The sequence below is a fragment of the Odontesthes bonariensis genome, chromosome 6, assembly GCF_027942865.1.
Source record: "Odontesthes bonariensis isolate fOdoBon6 chromosome 6, fOdoBon6.hap1, whole genome shotgun sequence".
NCBI classification, from domain to species: Eukaryota; Metazoa; Chordata; class Actinopteri; order Atheriniformes; family Atherinopsidae; genus Odontesthes; species Odontesthes bonariensis.
Genome location: NC_134511.1, coordinates 6,416,111 through 6,429,938, shown reverse-complemented (window position 1 = coordinate 6,429,938; position 13,828 = coordinate 6,416,111). Strand labels below are relative to the sequence as shown.

The window sequence follows — 13,828 nt, the reverse complement described above, 5'->3', positions numbered from 1 at the left end:
TAGTCCGGCTAGTTGGCTGGGGCCACAAAAATAAAGCATTTTGCTTCTCAAAACAATATGCGTTCAAAAGAGTAATACATTTGCATCACAAAATCGTTCTCCAGAAAAAGTCAGACCTCACAATTGCTTGGCGCTATTTTCTCTCCCTTCGGATCACTGCCTGCTGTGTAGACCGTGCAGACCGAAGTGCAGACCGAGCAGCAAACACCGTAACAGGTGCGGCTGTCGGCAGGCGGCAGCACGCAGTGATACGAAGGGAGAGAAAATAGAGCCAAGCGATTGTGAGGTCTGACTTTTTCCTGGAGAATGATTTTGTGATGCAAATGTATTACTCTTTTGAACGCATATTCTTTTAAGAAGCAAAATGCTTTATTTTTTAAGCCCCAGCCAACTAGCCGGGACTACTTTCATCAACACCAAAACGAGGCTGGAACTCGGCTCACAGGACGCAGCAGGGGGTAAGAAAATGTTCATAAATGATATTGCTAATATGGGATGTCATACAACTTCATGTCAAAAGAGGCGAACTATCCCTTTAAATTCTTTACTGATATTCAGCCAATCAATGAGTGGATCTTGTGATGGCCCCAGGCTTTCTCCTTGGGTTCCTGTGGTATGTGTGTTTGTGTTGCATGTCCATAGGTGGTGTGTGGCGATGGAAACTGGAGGCAGTTAGCCAGTTATATGAGAGCCACCTTTTTCTGGGAGCCCCGACTCCTTCTGCCACCCAGGCCATCCCGCGTCCTGTTTCATTCCTCTGTTTTCTTTTAGTTTAATTATGTTTAATAGCTTCTTTTGGTCGCTCAACATTTTTTGTTAAGTTTTTCTATTTCAAGTAATTCCCGTGTGTCTGCGCTTATTTGTTGTGATGTACGAGTTGAACCTTAACAGTCTGCTGGGGAATGAAAATACAAGATATTCATGGTTCCCAAATAATAACTTCAGCATGGCTGTGTACACCGATGTAAGCAGACAGCAATTTGCATTGAATGATATAGAATTAGGTGAAGTGGCAGCGGTGGGTGTTGAGAATTTGTGTAGACATAAAAGTATTAACACATCTGATTCAAACATAATAGTCAGAATTTCCCAGCTGCAAAGTGTCATCTGAAATACCACCAAAGTAGAATTTCTGAGTCAGACAGTTAGAGGAACCAAACCTGCCCTGAACTCATAATCCAATGTGGCTCTCCCACTCATAAATAAAAATGCTGTTTATTACGACTTCTGGCAGTTTGTTTCCAACTAAATCAGTTGCTCATATATTGATGTCCTACCTCTGTTAGTCAACATATTGCTTTGGTGCTTGTGCGCACAAAATACTGTGCGTACAATGGAAGCTAATGTTGCTATTAGCTTGCATTGTACGCACAAAATACTGTGTGTACAATGGAAGCTAATGTTGCTATTAGCTTGCATTGCTAATAAGAGCTAGCCTGGTCTTTAAGCACAAAATGAGCAAATCCTACTGGTTTTCCAACGTGAGGCACTGTCACTTATTGATTTATAGTCATTCCCAGCTCTGAGGTCTGACTTCTGGAGCTATGGAACCAGGCATATAAGGCTAGCTAGCTTTTAACTCGCCCTTGTAACAGTTGTTTTGGAGAATAAACATGAAGTGCCAAATATAAACATTCTGAACAGCAGCCTGACTAAATTATTCAATGCCGATTAACTCAATAACTTAATAAAAAAATTAATGCAATGATTTGCTAATCCAATAAACCAATATGTCGTTCACAATTGAACATATATATAAAAAACAAAAATACGTCGTCTATATGGGAGCAGATGTTGCTCTAAAAGCCTTTCAGCATTGATGGAGCCTTTCCAGATGTGCAGGTTGATGCACGAATGGTCCCTCTCCTCTTTAGTCCTCTCAGAGACTCTGCTTCTCTTAGGTCCTCCTTTTACACCCACTCATCTAACTGACCTGTTGCTTATAAACCTATTTAGTATCAACATGTTCCTCCAGCTGTTTCTTTTCAGTTCCCTTTCCAGACTTTTGTCCCTGTCACAACCTTTTGAGACGTGTTGCTGCCATCGAATTCATCGAATTTTTTTATTTACAATTCAAACAGCGTCTTAACTTGAATGAGGATGGTAAAACTTTTGATCAGTCACTGACTCTGCAGTGTTATTGAGATGTTTCGGCCATTTCTCAAACTTCCTGAGCACGAAATTCTGTGTTTTACTGTTTCTGCTAAAACACAGAGGGTCAGAACACAGTATATCACTCATCAAATTCAAAATAAGACTTTATTATATCTATATTACACACTCTCAGAAATAGGGGTACAGTACGAGTCCTTTTTTGTCCCCTGAGGTACAATCTATACTAATGTACCCCCTAGGGTTAATTATTGGACCTAAAGGTACCTATATGTACCTTTTTGAGGGTCCAAAAGGTACATTTATGTACTCAAGTGGTAAAAGGTACATATATGTACAAAAATAAATGTAAAAGGTACATATATGTGTACATATATGTACCTTTTTGATGGTCCAAAAGGTACATATATGTACTCAAGTGGTAAAAGGTACCTATATGTACCTTTTTTCTACATGCTGGGGTACAATAGACAGTCTGTGTTAGGCTACTTCAGTATATCTGCAAATACGGAGGAGCTCAGTTCTCGGTTTCACTCCTACTGTCGGACCATACTGGACTCTGTGGCGCCATTTAAGACTGTGCAGCCCAAAGCTAAATCTGAGCCCTGGTTTAATGGGATAAGTCGCGCAGCTAGACAGGAGTGCCGAAAAGCTGAACGCAGGTGGAAGAAGGACAAGCTGCAGATTTCCCACCAAATCCTAAAGGACTGTTGGCGCTGCTACCAGAGCACTGTAAAAGAGGCCAGAAGGGAATACCTTTCTGACCTTATCGACTCTAATCGTCACAACCCCCGTGTACTATTTGAAACAATTGAATCTGTTCTTAACCCCCCCCAGCCTGGGTGCACAGAGGTATCCCCTGAAATGTGCACTAGCTTCCTGCACTTTTTTATGGATAAGGTTACTATTGCAAGGTCTCTCATCTCCACTCCTGCATCTGACCCCTCTGACCCTGCTCCTTGCTCGGCTGTGTTTGACTTGTTTGAGCCTGTGTCTCTGAAGGCCTTAGAGGATGTGGTTGGCCAGATTAAGCCATCAGGTTCTCCCTGTGACACTGTCCCGCCTCACTTTTTTAAAGAGGTCTTCCCTAGTATCGGGCAGTCGGTTCTGGACATTATTAACAGCAGTCTGTCTTCTGGTGTTGTCCCCCAAAGTTTTAAACATGCTGTGGTGCAACCCCTGCTTAAGAAACCCAGCCTTGATCCTGGTGTGCTTGACAATTTTAGACCCATCTCCAAGCTTCCTTTTATTTCAAAGATTTTGGAAAAAGTTGTTTATACTCAACTGAAATCATTCCTGGATGAGCATGATGTCCAAGAGGTCTTCCAGTCCGGTTTTAAAACACTGCATTGCACAGAGTCAGCTTTATTAAGAGTTTTTAATGATATCCTCCTGGCGAATGACTCTGGAGACTATGTGACTCTTATCCTCCTGGACTTAACTGCGGCCTTCGATACGGTGGACCACAACATTTTGGTGCTTTGGTTGCAGCACCTAGTGGGCATCTCTGGTATCGCCCTGGACTGGTTCAAGTCCTACCTGACAGACAGAACCATGTGCGTGAGCCTTGGTGCTTCAGAGTCCCGCTCTGCTCCGCTGTCATATGGGGTTCCGCAGGGTTCAATTTTAGGGCCCCTGCTTTTTTCTCTGTACTTGCTGCCCCTGGGTTCCATCCTGAGAAAGCATGGTATCTCTTTCCATTGCTATGCTGATGACAGCCAGATCTATGTGCCCCTAAAGAAGAAAAATGCTTTCTCTCTGAAACCACTTCTGTTATGTCTTGAAGACATTAAAGTCTGGATGTCCTTAAACTTTTTAAAATTTAACGAGAAGAAGACAGAAGTGATGGTGTTTGGTCCCAGTGGCTCCTGTGAATCTCCTCCTGTTGACTTGGGCCCCTTGGTGCAATACAGGAAGCCAACAGTCACAAACTTGGGTTTTAAGATGGACAGTGATTTTAAATTGGACCGGCAAATTTGTGCAGTTGTGAAGTCCAGCTTTTTTTATCTCAGGCAGCTGGCAAAGGTGAAGCCATTCCTCGCACGCTCGTACTTTGAGACAGTAATCCACGCCTTCATCACATCACGGCTGGATTACTGCAATGCACTTTATGTTGGAGTCAGCCAGTCCTCCCTCACACGTCTCCAGTTGGTTCAAAACGCTGCCGCTCGCCTCCTGACTGGAACACGTAAGAGGGAGCACATCACTCCCATTTTAGCCTCCCTCCACTGGCTGCCTGTGCATTTTAGAGTCCATTTTAAGATTCTTTTATTTGTTTTTAAATCTTTAAATGGACTCGCCCCGCCTTACCTCTCTGAGCTGCTCCACCCTTATGCCCCTGCCCGGTGCCTCAGGTCAGCTGATCAGTTGCTCCTGGAGGTACCGAGGGCCAAGCGGAAGCTCAGAGGAGACAGAGCCTTTTCTGTTGCCGGTCCGAAACTGTGGAACGACCTCCCGCTTCACATTAGACAGGCCCCTTCACTGCCCATTTTTAAAACCCGTCTTAAGACCCATTTTTATTCCCTGGCTTTTAACCCAGCATGAGACTCTGTTTCTAGTATTGTTTTATTGTTTTTATTATTTTAATATTGTTGTTGTTTTTACATTGTTCTTGTGTTTTAAGCCTTGTTTTTTTTTGTGTTGTACAGCACTTTGTTTCAGCTACGGCTGTGTTAAAAGGCTATATAATAAAGTTTGATAAGGGTACAAAATTGCCACCAGAGGTACAAGATTGGTCTCTGTAAGGTACAAACCACAAGGGTACAAAACTATACCTTCTGAGGGTACTGCCCCAGGGACAAGCCATCGTACCCCTAAAGGTACAATTCTGTACTTTATTTTCTGAGAGTGCATCAGCCGTACATAATCAGGATCTAACATTCGTTCTGAAACACTCGCGTCTCACAAACTGAGAGGAAATGACTGACTGATTTAAAAAAGATACCGAGTGTTAGCCTTGTCATCTTGGGTTCAGAAGTGAAAAAATCAGAATAAAAAACGTTTTAATTCCTTCTTATCTGGCCGGTTATCTGTTGATGCACTGCTGAAAGTCACATCTTCATTCAGCTCAGAGATCTGACTCTCAGTAAGACGTGGTTGGACCTGACGATTAAATCCCTGGGGCCTTTAAGTCCCCACCGGGACCGGCAGCTGCGAACGTATAATTTTCTCTCAATGTTGTGAAAAAACAGAAATATTTTCTTTATGTTGGAGCCATCTTAGGAATGTTGTCGAGTCCTCGTCCCCCTCAAGCTTTCAGCTTTGTTTGGTTATATTTCTGCCCTGAGGACTTATTAGGCTCCAAAAACACTGATGGATGTTTGTTTCCTCAGCTGAATATGGACTTAAGATTCTGAGCCAGTCAGAGGAAGATGGTGGACGTGCACAAACAAACCTTCAGACTTCACTTACACAGTGTGCTTGGTGATTCTGTGGGTTTCTGATAGCATCACAGAGGATTTCCATGTACTTTGTATTGCATTTAACCTATTCCTTATTGTTCATCCAACATTCAACACGGAGAACAATGTGAAGTCATAAGTAATTAGGAAAGTTTTTACTTTCAGGAAGCATGCACCATCAAATCTGAGGTCAAATACAAATATTAGATTTATCAGCCAACAAACGGGGCCAAATCAGTGGAAAATAAGATATAATAAGGTTTCCAGTGGACAGAATCCAGCAGGAATTTGTTATTCTCTTGTTTTATCTCAACTAATCTTTTTCTTCATATTTTGACATTTGATTTGGTTTCATGTACACCCCAAATCCACTTGGTTTAGTTTAGTCTGGGGAAGGAAGAACTTCCTGGTTTGGGCTCATCAAAAATACATGATTTGGTGGTAAATAGCTAGCCTGACTACGTCATACTCACGATACTAGTCAGAATGTGAGTCTGATACCGCTCAATAGAGATTTGAGTATGGGGCGTGTTTCAACCGAACCAGGAGAAAAAATTCCTCTTCGCTCAATTGGATAGACCTACAACCAATCAGAGCAACGTAGTATGTGACGTAGATTAAGCAACACACACTTGTTGTCCAAGGAACTCAGCTGCACGCACGATAAAAGCCTTTATCGCGTTCCTCTGTTTGTCTTTCAAAATGAATGCAATGTGGAGATCCTGTAGAACAGACTCGATGGCAGAATCTACACACCCTAGCTCTCCAGCGGCAGCCATGTTTGTTTCAAACGAATTCAAACCAAGCGCTCTTTAGTGATGTAGTCGATAATGTCCCTGTTGATCATCTGTCCATCATCGTATAAAGCCCGCCATGGCAATCTGATTGGGTCGACTGTTTTGATGTCAAGCATAGAGATTTCCCAACTGAGCAGAGCCAGACCGAACTTACCGACCAAAAATTTGATGGGCGGGGCTAAGTTCGGCTGGCACCCAGGCTTGTAAATAGCTGCCTGGTCAACAGGAAATAAAGCACGTAGAAACTTTATGAATGCATTGAAAAACCGAGCCTGATCTCACATCGATTTCAAAGAAATGTATTTGGATATATCGTCTAGTTTGTGTGTCCAGAACTTGTCATGTGCTTAGTTGCAGTCAGTATTTAAAATCAGGATAGTGGTTTATTGGGCGCAGTTCGTTCACAGGAAGTAACACTTATCTTATGAGCTGTGATGGTGGTGGCATCATGCTGTAAAGGTGCTTCTGAGCCGCAGGAACTCAGAAACTGGTTCGAACTGAGGGAGGATGACCACAGTCGAATACAAAGGGGTTGACTGAGACTGATGTGGACAGTCAACACATTGCTTGAGAGGCTTCAGGATGAATATCTAACTGTCCTCCAGCTGTCCAACATCCGTGGACATACCTGCATATAGCAATTAGGATGCTTCCCATCCAACCAGATTTAACTAGCACTTTAAGCTAGCTCTTTAATCTTCTGAATGCTGATCATGGGCTGTGTTCGAAACCGCCTACTACATACTCCATACTGATCGATCAGACAGTATGCAGCGCGTTTACCCACAATGCATTTCGCTCCTGCCCGAGCCGAAATCAGTCGGCCTGAAGCTGATTTCGGTTCGGGCTATAAACTCTGTAAATATATAACTTTAGCAACATTTGAAACATTTTCAGGCGAGAAAGTAGTCGTTTAGATCCCCAACGTGTTGAAAACCTGCCAAAATACCGGCTATTTACAATTTTGTTCCCACGAATTCGGTGCTACTAAAGCTAGCCACAGTGAGCAACGCACTTCCTGTTATTTTCACAAAATAAAATACCCATTGCATTTTATCATAGGGAAAGCCATTACGATACAATTGGTGCTTTTGTTTTGAAAACAGGAAGTGAACCTACCCTCGTTGTAGCTAGCTTGAAACGTTTTGACAGGAAATGACGATCGGCGACGTCACGTTACGTTGCATCTTGGGTAGTTTGAGTATGACAAGTAACCTCATGATGAATACCCAACATTTCGGCTAATCTAGTATGCATCTAGTATACATCCGGGAACTTAAAAAAGTTAGTAGGAGTAGTAGGAGTAGTAGGAGTAGTAGGAGAAGTATGCGGTTTCGAGCACAGCCATGGTTTTAACTTTGTGCCCATTTTACCTTCATATTCTTGTTCAGACTACTCTCACTATCAGGCAATCAATCAATCCTCCGGCTGCATCCATAGAGCCAAATTAGCTGGATGAGAATTAAAATAAGAGCTTTAGCTTTAGCTTTAATTTATGCATCTTTTCAAGGATTTGAAATTTGAAGCAGAGTCCCATAATTTCATCTCAGTTTATAAAAGCTTTCACAAAACTGAAAAATAAAACACGAAAATTCACTCAACTGCTTCTTCAGAAGACAAATAAACACATATTTTAACAAAATTGTGTGAAATGTGCTTCATTTTGAGTCGTTAAAGGTGACCCAGAGACTCACTCTTTCTGTAAAATTTAAATATTTCATCAAACATCTGTCCAAAACAAACTGTTTTGACACTAATAAAAACAGCCTTCAGCTGCATCTTATTTTCGATCGCTGCACAGCTACGGACTCAAACAGCAGAAGAAGAGACACACAGTGCGCTTTTGTCCTTTTGCAGACACTCGCCGTCTTTTCTCAGCTGAACTCGGTGGTCAACTCTGCGCTCAGGGCGAGCCGCCGTCACTTCAGGCCGCACAAAGACGCGTCTATTCTTCGTTTACAATTAACCAAAAGGATGTTTGTGGAGTGGAACAGTGGACAAAGAAGCAGTGGACGTAGGGCGACGAGTGTCAATGCATCACGTTCTTTTATGGGAGGACACAAATACACTTTGCATCAGCCTCTATTCTCTGACTTATCAGAGACCACAGCTTGGTTTGTACCAGAATGTGGTTCAAGTGCTTAACTGCTTTTTAAATACACTCATTTAATTTTATGATATATTACTGTAGGGCTGCTAACCACTAATGCATGTTGTATGTGGGTTGTGAGCAGCAGTGACAGATGATTGTGAGTAAAATCAAGTGTGGATCTTTCCAGGAAGTCTCAGCAGGACCCAAGCCTGAGAGCAGATGACTTGTTATCAAGTTATTTACTCAAAACAGCCATCAGACACAAAGGTGACAGTGGTGGGAAAGACTTTATGAACGGTGAAGCAGCTTTTAGCTGTTATGCTGCACACAACTGGAACAAACTACCAGCAGAACTGAAATCAGCCCCAACTGTAAGCACTTTTACATCCAGGTTAAAAACGTTTCTCTTTCGGGGTGCTTATGGTTGAGTTTATATTTTTCTTTTTCCCCTCTTCTTTGATTACTTTTAACTGTGTTTTTATTATAATATAATATAATTTTTATTCTATTTTTTTATTCTCTTCAAATTGCTTGTTTTTCTGTTCTTTTAAATGCCTTGTCTTTATGTAAAGCACAGTGAGTTGCCTGTGGTATGAAATGCGCTATATAAATAAAGATGCCTTGCCTTTATGAGCTATAATAGCTCAAGTTTCAGTTAAAATACCTCAAAGTTCCAACCCACTACAGCTCAACACCAAATGCTGGACTTTAAAGGGATAGTTCGCCTCTTTTGACATGAAGCTGTATGACATCCCATATTAGAAACATCATTTTTGAACATTTTCTTACCCCCTGCTGCGTCCTGTGAGCAGAGTTCCAGCCTCGTTTTGGTGTTGACGAAAGTAGTCTGGCTAGTTGGCCGGGGCCACAAAAATAAAGCGTTTTTCTTCGCAAAACAATATGCGTTCAAAAGAGTAATACATTTGCATCACAAAATCGTTCTCCAGGAAAAGGTCAGACCTCACAATTGCTTGGCCCTATTTTCTCTCCCTTCATATCACTGCCTGCTGTGTAGACCGAGCAGCAAACACCGTAACAGGCGCGACTGTCGGCAGGCGGCAGCAGGCAGTGATACGAAGGGAGAGAAAATAGTGCCATGCGATGTGAGGTCTGACTTTTTCCTGGAGAACGATTTTGTGATGCAAATGTATTACTCTTTTGAACGCATATTGTTTTGAGAAGCAAAACGCTTTATTTTTGTGGCCCCAGCCAACTAGCAGACAAACAGAAACAAACGTGAAAGCTATGCACTTTAGCCTCGTTTCCACTATGCAGTCCGGAACGGTACGGGTCGGGTTGCTGTGGGGTCAGCTTGCGTTCCCACTGTACAAAGGGGACCCTCAGGGGTGGGCGGAGTGCGTGCCGAAGCGTAAATAGCAAACAACAGCAAATAACAAATAACATCCATAATTTCGAACCACCTCCAAGCTTCTTCAGTTTAATGCGACACCGGCTCGCGGTCCGGTTGAAACCACTCTCTGCCATTTTTGCTGCAATCAGCTGGAAAACTTTTTGGTTTGGCTCAGCCGCCATTGAGCTCCCGCTGCACAGCCTCCTCACCAACAACAGACAGCAGAACCTGGAACCGGTCCTGTGTGCTCGGTACCCCAAGCAGAAGGGTTACAAGAATGGTAACGGGTACCATGGTAACGGGTACCATGGGACCGGTACGCTTTCATAGTAGTGGAAACACTGAAATAAGCGAACTGTTCTGAACCGACCCGTACCGGACTGCATAGTGGAAACAAGGCTTTTATATAACATTGTTATGAACTAATTTATCCCTGTTTTGTAGACCCCCTGGCATTGTATTGTATTATATTAATGTTCTGTGTTTTCACTAATTGGAACGTCTGACTTTTCAACAAAGTTTGCTTTAAAATAATTTTTTTTTTTTAATTAAAAATCGATACTCGTGGCCGAGAAATCAATACTTTATTGGGAAACAAAATATCAATATATATATCGCAGTATGGATAAAATTGCTTAACCCTAGTCCCGAGTGTCTGTCCTGTTTCTATCTGACAGTTTAAACCTCCATTGTGAGCCTCTGTTTAACTTTACTGCCCTGTTTCTTGGTTCTGTTGGCTCGCTCCTGCATTTCCTGGTGTGTTTGGCTGTTTCTTGATATTTCACATTTTTATAAATTTCCGTTTGCTCATCCATTCATTCATCGTCTGCCTTTTAAAGTTTTTCCAATTCCTTGATTCAGGGGTTTTGCAACAATCTGCCTTCAGTGTGTTTATGTTTAATTTTAGAAACTACTAATCATATGAACTTGTTTTATCATCTCACAGATTCATCGTTTGAAGGATGAAAAAGCTTACATTTTTTGTTTTCAGGCTTCTTCTTCTACAGCTTGAAGCTTAAAGTATGACTTGGTTCAGGTGACACAAACACAAAAATGAAGTCCGTCTGTCGTTTTACATGAAGGAGAAATAAGCAGAACTTACTTAGCTTTTTGTTCATGGCTCACAGGTGGAATATCCTGGTATCCTGCTGTGTTTGCACATGTAAAACGGACTTAAAGACAACGTCCTCCACTTTGTCCTGCTGTGTGATAATGAGCCGCATGCTCTCTGCTCAGATCGAAACTGCTTCCTGTCTTCTGGACTCAGCGGAAGTGTTGTGGGGTTAACGTTTCAGAACAGTTTCATCTCAAGTTGATGCAATCAGGGTGACAAAACTTTCTTGCGCCACTCTGGAAATGTATCTGCAGGAGTTAATGTCTCAGGTTTCCCTTTGAGGGCAAAAGAAAGAAAGTTTGCAAACGCGTTCAAAACTGAAACCGACCTAAATTTGAACGCTTTTTCAGTGCTGTGACATCAGAAGTCTGATCTTAGAAATAAAAAGCACAAATGCATGTGCATTATTTAGATGTTTCTTATTTAACGTGTTCTGTTAACTGATTGTTTAAGTAGATCTGAGTTACGCACATCGTGATTTAAACCTTTTTGTTCTTTTTGTAATGAAATTAATGCACCCTGAGAAGCTTGAAAACAGATAAAAACAGTTATACTTATGTATATATTTATATATTTTTATATATATATATATATATACACATGTATAATTGATGGCTCTGGGTTCAGAGGAAGAGACCGTTTGTGTACAACATAAAGTTTTCCCTCTGACAGATATGTGAATGTTTCATCCTGATCTTTAGCTGCCTTCACATCCGCTTCCTCTGAGTTTTTGTTTAATTCATCTTTAAATGAAACTTTAGAAAATTAATCTCCTGCACAAATAATAAGACACAATTCTATTCTAGATGAGTCTCTGAGTAGTTACAGCAAATTAATGCGCATTAAGGAACATTAGTTTTTAGTTTGAAGGATATTGAAGCTGGGATGAACCTGATGAAGCAGGTGGGACATGGATGGATGGAATTCATCGATGATAATAATTCGGGCTGGGCGAGTTAACTTGTTATTATCACGTTAACTCGTTAATTATTTAACGAAGACAAATATTTTATTGCACATTAGCGCAGGTTTTATTATCTATTTTATTATTGTAAAAGTCTGTTGCTCACAGGCTTTTATTTTGTAAAAGTCTGTTGCTGTCTGCTGTGGAACAGGAAAAGAAAGTAATCGGCGGATCCACCAAACATGGAGAAGGGTACGGAACTTTTACTCGGCCATTTTCATTTTAAAGTTTTTCCAGACGGCGGAGTCGACAGAACCAAAGTCATCTGTAAACACTGCCAAGTTGAATTGTCTTCTCAGCGTAGTAGTTCCAGTCTAAAATATCACTTAAAGGCAAAACACACAACTGATAGCAGCAAGTCATTCAAGGAAACAGACAGTGGAGCGAGGCTTCTACATAAAAACTACAGAAAGATGCTGATGTTAAAAGTGTGTTTGCACAACAAATGTTATGGCACTTTCATTCATATGGCAGAACATTTAAAATAAAACTAAATGCTAAAAGCTGTACACTACTTTTTAATTCATTTTTGGATTCTGCGTACAAATGCGATTAATCGTGATTAATCAGGGAAATCATGTGATTAATTAGATTGAAAATGTTAATCGTTGCCCTGCCCTAATAATAATAATAACGCAAGTAATTTCCATATTATATGGATGTTGTACCTGGTTTGGTGCAGGCCTGAAACAGCTGTTATTCTGATAGTTTTTCAGCAGGTTTTCTGGTCATCTTACATTCGACCATAACTGGTCTGCAGACAGATACGCAGGCAGAAAGTTTTGTTTCAGTAAGTCTGATTCTATGCTTCTGAGTCAACGTTTTCTCACAAAAACTTCCAGAAGTTGTGTGACATTTGGTATGCTCAGTTCTTACTGTCTGACATCAGCATCGGCTTGTGCACGTGTGCGATATGCACGGCTCAATATATCATTCACAGAAGAGAAGGGGAAAAAAACAAGCCACTTATAAACCAGTTCAAAAGAATTATGATCTGAAACTACACACAAGAGGAATTTGACTTCCTCTTTCAGTTGAATAACTCACTGGGTGGAGCTCAGCTTTAAGACAAACTGCTCCCAAACAGGAGTCCTCGTGACCTTAAAACTGAAGCATAAAGACGTGTTTGATCCAAAACAATCTGATCTGTAAATAACACAGAAGTAAAACCTGTTGAGAAACCATTTCTCTGATGGGACTGTAAAAAAACTCAGGACTTTATCTCAAACTGGCAAATGTTAAGGTGTACTTTCTAAAGATAAAAGTTTGAATCTGTTGGTTTTTAAGGTAATTAAAGCTACTGATTTTCTTAAATAATGAGCTTTTTTTTTTAAAGGAAACTGCATTAAAAACACTGATTTTATAAGAAAATACAAAACCAAAAGATTTAATGAAGGGAGACAACGTGTTTACCAGCTGTTAAAGGAATGGACTGCAGATTTATGGGGAAATAAACCAGAAGAAGATGTCACAGAGCTGTCAACATCATCGAAATCTTTTCTTTTTCACTGTTTCCTGGCAGAAAAGATTTGTAACACGATTCATAAAAAAATCTGTCAGATTTTCATGTAAAAAGAGGATTTTTCAGGTTTTTAGCACAGAGGGGCTTTCTCTGCATCATATGGTGGCTGGTGCACGACCTTCTTCATGTAAACTTTTACAGCCCCCCGTCTCCAGAAGGACTCCTCGGATCAGGACTTTTTGGCCCGAAGGCCGGAAACTAAAGGTGACGGAGCGTTTGAAGTCGTGACCCACGAGCTGTGGAGCTTCCTCCTTATAAATCTGAGTTCTGCAGACGCAGTGGACCCCGACTTTGAGTTATGGGCCAAACAAAAAAGTTTTTTTAAGTATAAAAGATGTCACGAAAGACAGAGCAGCGCAGAAAAAACTCAATAACCCTCAAATATAATGCAAATAAATCATATATATACAAGTAAAGCAGCTGATTGAATGTACATTTGATCACTGAAGCAGATTTCCGGCTGAGGTTTGAGTTT

General features: G+C 41.1%; 1 protein-coding gene across 1 annotated transcript in view; it reads right to left on the bottom strand.

Moving 5' to 3' along the window:
• sh2d3cb (SH2 domain containing 3Cb) overlaps positions 1-10,958 on the bottom strand; it is a 64,336-nt gene extending 53,378 nt beyond the window's left edge. The window contains exon 1 of the mRNA XM_075467180.1: positions 10,856-10,958. Coding sequence (XP_075323295.1) covers positions 10,856-10,871 — 16 coding nt within the window. The 5' untranslated portion in view covers positions 10,872-10,958. The remainder of the gene's footprint in view (positions 1-10,855) is intronic.
• Between the last annotated feature and the right edge of the window lie 2,870 nt (positions 10,959-13,828).